Source organism: Suricata suricatta, chromosome 1 (genome assembly GCF_006229205.1).
Source record: "Suricata suricatta isolate VVHF042 chromosome 1, meerkat_22Aug2017_6uvM2_HiC, whole genome shotgun sequence".
NCBI classification, from domain to species: domain Eukaryota; kingdom Metazoa; phylum Chordata; class Mammalia; order Carnivora; family Herpestidae; genus Suricata; species Suricata suricatta.
In genome coordinates, this window is record NC_043700.1 from 1,533,272 (window position 1) to 1,540,103 (window position 6,832).

At 59.7% G+C, this 6,832-nt stretch overlaps 1 protein-coding gene across 2 annotated transcripts in view; it reads left to right on the forward strand.

Moving 5' to 3' along the window:
• Positions 1–6,832, forward strand: part of MYOM2 (myomesin 2) — a 67,293-nt gene that overhangs the window by 40,337 nt on the left and 20,124 nt on the right. For both annotated transcript variants that reach the window (XM_029933669.1, XM_029933662.1), the window contains exons 18-24: positions 429–616; positions 2,318–2,444; positions 2,549–2,727; positions 3,714–3,828; positions 4,699–4,855; positions 4,936–5,042; positions 6,682–6,726. In XM_029933669.1, the coding sequence (XP_029789529.1) occupies positions 429–616; positions 2,318–2,444; positions 2,549–2,727; positions 3,714–3,828; positions 4,699–4,855; positions 4,936–5,042; positions 6,682–6,726 (918 nt within the window). The remainder of the gene's footprint in view (positions 1–428; positions 617–2,317; positions 2,445–2,548; positions 2,728–3,713; positions 3,829–4,698; positions 4,856–4,935; positions 5,043–6,681; positions 6,727–6,832) is intronic.

The window sequence follows — 6,832 nt, forward strand, 5'->3', positions numbered from 1 at the left end:
GTATTTAGAAATAGAATAAATACACACGACAGGAGCGTCCTCTCTACAAAGGGAGAGATGAAGACGCACAAAGACGAGGCGGGTCTGGGCGCCACCCCCCAGACCCTGCCTGTCCCCTCCAGGGCAGGGGTGCCCTGCCGGCTCTGGTGACCCCCCTCCGCCTGCCCCTTTCCAGGGCAGGGGTGCCCCGCCAGCTCTGGTGACCCCCCCGCCTGTCCCCTCCAGGGCAGGGGTGCCCTGCCAGCTCTGGTGACCCCCCCGCCTGTCCCCTCCGGGGCAGGCGTGCCTCGCTGGCTCCAGTGACCCCCTGCCTGCCCCTTCCCAAGGCAGGGGTGCCCCGCTGGCTCCGGTGACCCCCCCCTGCCTGTCCCCTCCAGGGCAGGGGTGCCCTGCCAGCTCCAGTGACCCCCCGCCCCGTGTCCCTGCAGCTGTCCCCTCCCATCCGTACGGGGTCACGCTTCTGAACTGCGACGGCCACTCCATGACGCTGGGCTGGAAGGTGCCGAGGTTCAGCGGCGGGGCGGCCATCCTGGGGTATTACATAGACAAGCGCGAGGCCCATCATAAGAACTGGCATGAGGTCAACGCTTCGCCCGTGAAGGAGAGGATCCTGACGGTGGGTCCCTGTGGGTCGTCTGGCTGCTGGGCGCTTTCCCTTTCCGGGCGGAGACTTTCCTTCCGGGACTCCGACACCAGATGACATGACATGGAAGCAACGGCGGGTTATGGAACATTCGCAGCCTCGAGGGGCCCTGAGGCCCTAGTGGGGGCTCAGGAGGCATTTTGTTTTGAGAGCAGGGGTGGTGGAGGGCAAGCGGGCGAGGGTCTGGGGGCTGTCGTGGGCGGCTCTGGGCCCTGAGCTGCTGTCTCTGCGGGGACTGCGAGGTCTGCGCCCAGCAGGCGTGTGTCAGAGGGTGGTCCCGCCCCTGGGATGTTTATCGCTGTTTTCCCCAGCAAGCTGGGCCCCCCACCACCCAGCCAGCCACTTCCCCGGGCGCGGGTCTGTCCGTCGGGTGGGGAGACTGGGAAGGATGTGCGTTTGGAGGAAGGTTTGGAGGAAGGTCCGGGACCAAATCCAGACACGGACCCGTGGCAGCCTGCGCCCTCTCTCTTCTGCCTGAGCGGCCACACTGTTTGCACAGTTTAGGCCACAGACTTGTGTGTGAACATGAGTGCATGTGTGTATATGAGTGTGTGCATGAGTGTGCACAGGTGTGCAAACACAGACTGTGAGCGTGCATGTGTGTGAGCATATGAGTGTACACGTATTTAGTTGTGTGTGTGTGCACATGTGTGGATGTGTGTGGGTGTGCCCACATGTGTGTGTGTGTGAGGACAGCGTTCACTGCGGCACCGGGCTGTGGGGTCGGTCGCTGCAGCGCGCACGGCATCACAGCAGGACACGCTTGTTTTGTGCGCGTCCCCAGAGTTGTGTGACCAGGGCTGTTTGTGGGAGCCCCCTGTGGTCCGCTCCGCATCTCGTCGAGGATTCCGCTCTGTGACGCAGATCTGAGTGGCACGTGTGCTGATCGCCAGGTCTACATGTGTGCGTTGTGATATGTACGGCCGAAGTTCAGGCTCAGGGCGACGTTATGGACCCCGTGCAGGCGCGGCCTCGGGGCCCGGACCTGGCCGTGCTGGACGTGGGCCCTCGGGGCTGGAGGAGCGCCCTCGCGCTGTTCCAGTGCCGCCGCGGCGGCGAGATGGTGGCGTGTCTTTCAGGGAACGAGGCCGTTGAACTTGAAACGCACTTGCTTTGGAGGCTGTCTTTTTTCGAGACCATATTGTCTGGAGACTGCAAGGCAGGGCTAAGGGCCCCAGTCAAGCCTCCCCTTGTGTTTGGGTACAGACCCTCCTGAGGTCACGAGGGCCTCCAGCCAGTGTGCTGGGGACGCCGGCAGCTTACCTGGTGTCACAGAGTGAGGCCCTGGTCTGGTGGGGCGGTCTCGGGTCTCCAGCCCGTGCAGCCAAGGTGCTGGCGTCTACAGAAGGGATGTGGACCGGAGGGAAGGCCCTCTGCTCTGCTGTTCACGTGCCCTCTGAGCCTTCATGTGCCCAAGTCCCTGATGCCCTGTCTGCCAGGGGGTGGGGGGTCATCAGGCCATTCCCATAGGCGAGATCATGGAAGGAAGGATTTCAGCAAAGCAGGTGAGGCTCCCGGGAGCGGCCACAACACGGCAGGTGCCTCCGCAGCCCTCCCGGACCTCACTGTACAGTTTGCCAACATGGCCCTCCCTCAGGGTTCATTCATGCGTCATTGTGAACGGACCGTAATGCAGCTTTATTTCATGCATTAACTTGAACAAAACACGCGTAGGTGGACGGCTTGACAGAAGGCTCGCTCTATGAGTTCAAAATCGCGGCCATCAACCTGGCGGGGATTGGGCAGCCGTCGGACCCCAGCGAGCTCTTCAAGTGTGAGGCGTGGACCATGCCCGAGCCTGGTAAGAGGCCGCTCTGGGGCCGCTGAGTGTGCTGCGCACACGTGGCCGGGGGTGGGCACTCCAGCGGGCAGGTGCACGGGCACGGAGTGTGTTCGACTTTCCAGGTCCTGCCTATGATCTGACGTTCTGTGAGGTCAGGGACACGTCCCTGGTCCTGCTCTGGAAGGCGCCCGTGTACTCCGGCAGCAGCCCCATCTCTGGGTACTTCGTGGACTATAAGGAAGAGGACTCTGGGGAGTGGAGCACCGTGAGCGAGGCAGCGACCCCCAACCGTTACCTGAAGGTGACGTGGCCCCCTGCCCGCCCGCTGCCGTCCGGGGAGGGTGACATGGTCCTGCTGCAGACGGGTTCCAAGCCTCCGGGCGAGCCGCCCCGTAGCCCCGTGCCTCAGAGCAGGGTCTCCCTACTGTGTGTTTGCGCGTCAGGCCTGGGATTTAATCCGAATAATCATGACGGCTCATGGATGGCCGCCCGAGAAACATACACACAATTTAGTCCGTTTTACAAACTTGCACTGTTCTCTTGCCTCCCAGTGTTTCTATTTTTAGCACCTGCAGTTTACCCCTCACTGGGGTGGTGACCCTGGTCCTTGGACCGCTGGGTCCCCTGCCTGGCTCGTGGCCCCAGCCGCCCTCACCCAGGGGGTTTCTTGGCCTGACTGTGGTCTCTGAGGCGTGGCGTGTGTGCACCTGCACATCAGGACCACACCTGCGCTGTGCTCCCGGCGCCACGTTCAGACCCCTAAACGGGCATCAGCCCGACAATGTGAACAAGGTGGCTTCTTCTGAACGAACTGGTCAGCTTCCGAGGATCTAGCCAAACGATGAGTGAGAAATCAGCTAACATACATTTTGCTCACCAGTGTGGACTTCAGTCCACATTACCTCTGTGTGTACAAGCGGAAGACGATTCAACCTCGATGTCTCCGGATGGTGGGGTACCTTGCACTCTTAGAATTCACAATGAAAGTAATATTTCCTCGCATAGAATTATGTTAAGTGTGAACACCAGGTCGCAAACTCGATGTGTGATTTTAATTCTACTTTGAAATATGCAGAGAGAAAAGAAAGAATGAATCAGTATTGAACAGAATGTGTTTATTCCCGCAGAGTGAGGCAGGGAGTGACTGTGGCCTTTCTCATTCCTTGCGTGTATTTGTTCCAGCTAGGAGATGAAGTTTTTAAAAAGCACGTTCATAGTAAAATATGAAAAATAACAAAACCATGTTCATCTGTCAACTCACATGGGACGTTTCCTCTGTCTTTCAAGGTCTGTGACCTGCACCAGGGCAGGACCTATGTCTTCCGGGTCCGGGCCGTGAACGCCAGCGGGGTGGGAAGGCCGTCGGACACGTCGGAGCCGGTGCTGGTGGAGGCCAGGCCAGGTGGGACGGGGCCCAGCTGCGCGAGGTGGCGTCGGGCCGAGGAGAGGGTGTGCGTGCTCTGTGCATGCGTGAGGGCGGCGACAGCTGGACCCCGTCTCGGTGCTGGAGCCGCTGGCGGGCGGGCGGACCCCCGGGCCTGGGTGCACCGCGTCGCGCTGTCAGCGGGGACCGCAGCAGGCGGGAGTGACAGGGGTCTTTATGCCACTGCTGAGTCTCGATCAGAAGCTCATGAAACCGTTGTGAGGCTCTTGGTCCCGCGTAGCCGGAGCCCCGAGGCGGTGACCCCAGCGGGAGGTGAGGACGAGGGCCACTCCCAGGGCATGTGGGGAGACGTGTGCTTGAGCCGCAGGCGCGGTGGGTTGCCAGTGAGGCCGTGTCCCACCTCGACTCTCCTCTCCCTGCGGACTGGCTTCATTTCCTTCTGTGCTTCCCCGTCTTCTTGGGAAGTGGCGGCCTCTTCCCGCACCTGCCCAGGCTGATGCCCGGGGATGAGGGACCCACTCAGACTGGCCTGCGTTGGGCCGGGTGTCCACTTGCTCCAGCAGTGGCCTCTGTGGCCTCCCAGGGAAGAAGAGCAGAGGGGGGCCCCATGTGTGGGCCCTGAGCAGGGGTGAGGGGACAGATCTCAGAGAGAAGAAGGGGCTTCGTGCTCTCCACGGTGGGACTGGACACAGAGGGGAACAGAGGCAAGGCCTCGTCCATTCTGCCCTCTGCTTCCGCAGTGGTTTGCCCTCCGGTGGGTCTGGCCCCCTGTCCGAGGTGACCGTGGAGTGCAAACCGATGAATTGGTGTAAAACGAGACCCCCTCCAAAAACAGAATCCGGAGGACACTGTGTTCCTAAGACATCTGGCTGTGTCCTCCCCCTTCAGGCACGAAGGAGATCAGTGCGGGTGTGGACGAGGAAGGGAACATCTACCTGAGCTTCGACTGCCAGGAAATGACCGACGCCTCCCAGTTCACCTGGTGCAAGGCCTACGAGGAGGTTGGCGATGACAAGAAGTTTAGGATCGAGACGGTGGGAGACCAGTAAGTCCCCTTCGGAGCCGCTGCTGGGAACCCAGAGACCTTCACACATGGTAACGTTCCCTGCGCGTCTTTCCTTCTAGCTCGAAGCTGTACTTCAAGAATCCGGATAAAGAGGACTTGGGAACGTACTCCGTGTCCGTAAGCGACACGGACGGAGTGTCCTCCAGCTTCGTCTTGGATGCAGAAGGTAAGGTCCACGTGACGTGGGCTCGCCGGGTCTCGTGTGTGACACTTGGAAGGACGGACACTAAGGCAGAAAGGACTTACTTAGGGAAGGGGTGTATGTTGGGGGCAGGGGTGAGGGGTGTGTACAGAGCAAACACTGCTGTGGGAGTTTGGTGCTCCGTCCGCCACATGAGACCCTGGCCCAGGGCCCGTTCCCTTCATAGCTCCCCCTTGTGCTTTTATTATTTATTTATTTTGAGAGAGAGAGAGAGAGAGAGAGACAGACAAACAGAGGGAGTCGGCAGGGGAGGGGCAGGGAGAGGGCGAGAGAGAGTCCCAAGGAGGCTCCACACTATCGGCACGGAGCCCAATGTGGGACTTGAACCCACAACCTGGGATCATGACCTGAGCTGGAACCAGGAGCCAGATGCTCAACCGCCTGAGCCTCCCAGGTGCCCTCCCCCTCCCCCCACCCTGTGCCTTGGCAAAACGTTGGGTTTTGCTACATTTTGGTAGCTTGGCAAGCAGGACATAGCATATTAGCAGGTAAGTCCGTGAGATTGACGAGAGGGGCACGTATGGAAGATGCCCCCTTCTCCCCAACATCGAGTAATCTGGTCTCCCATGAGTAGGAGACAGAAGAAAGAAGTGAGGAAAGTCTGTAACTGGCCAGGGGGCTCGAGGGACGGTCTGACCCCGCTGGGCAAACGAGGGGGCCTCACGGGGCAAGTTCTTATCTGCCTGGGGTTATACCTGTCTGTGTCCAGCCCTTGTCTGCCCCACTACAGGTCAAGGTCGGCCCACTGTGGTGTGGAATGGACCGAGCAGTGCCAGACGGCTTTCCTCAGGGCTTTAAGGCTTTCGAGTCCCTCAGGGCCCCCTATTATAAATGCATCTGGTGCCTGATGCGCAGACCCCGTGGCTACCCGTGGCCTGTGGGCCGGGGGCAGTGTGGTCCTCAGGCAAGCTGACCTAGGGCGCCGTCCAGCGTGGGCAGGCAGGAGCGGCCTGGGCCTGTGGCGGGAGGTGCCCCCTGCCGGTGACAGAGGGCTCTGCATGGACTCTGCCGGGGTGGCTTCTCCCAGGATGCCCGCGCTGAGACGGGGACCCGCACGTCCATGGTCTGCTCCAATGCCTTTTAGGCTGCCTTTTCCGACTCGTTTTAAGCTCCAAACCTCCTTAGACAGTCCTGAAGATGTTCTACGCTTCTCAGCACCATGGCTAAGCTTAGAGACGGCACCTTCGCTTCAGTCTAACAGTTGCAAAGGATGCGCGTTTCGAGTATTTTATTACGTGTGTGGACTTTAAACGTCTTTTAGACGAAGGCTTGGCGCTGCAGGTCATGCTCATTTGATTTATGGAAATTCCTGCAATGCATTAGACCTGATTGGGAATTCCCCAAGGCTCCGCCCTCATGCACCCCCTCACACACCCACTGCCCCTCAGGACAGGCTTATTAAATGGTGAGGATCTCAGCTGAAGAGGGCGTTCAAAGGTGGTCTAAGTCCTTTTGCCCTTTGAGTTCTAGTTAACATTTTCTCACACAGCCTCAGATCACATCTCCGTGATGTCCCATCCCCGCTCACGGTTGGTCTTGCCATTGTTTATAAACTTCTGCATGTACAGGTCAAAACCGATGTGTGTATTTTTCTTAATTTTAGAGCTTGAACGTTTGATGGCGCTGAGCAACGAAATAAAAAATCCCAGTAAGTGAGCCTGGGACCCCGAAGCCTGACACAACCTGGGGGTGGGGGCTCCTTGCTGCGGGGGGCTCATGCTGCGGGGGGCTCCTTGCTGCGGGGGCTCACTGCT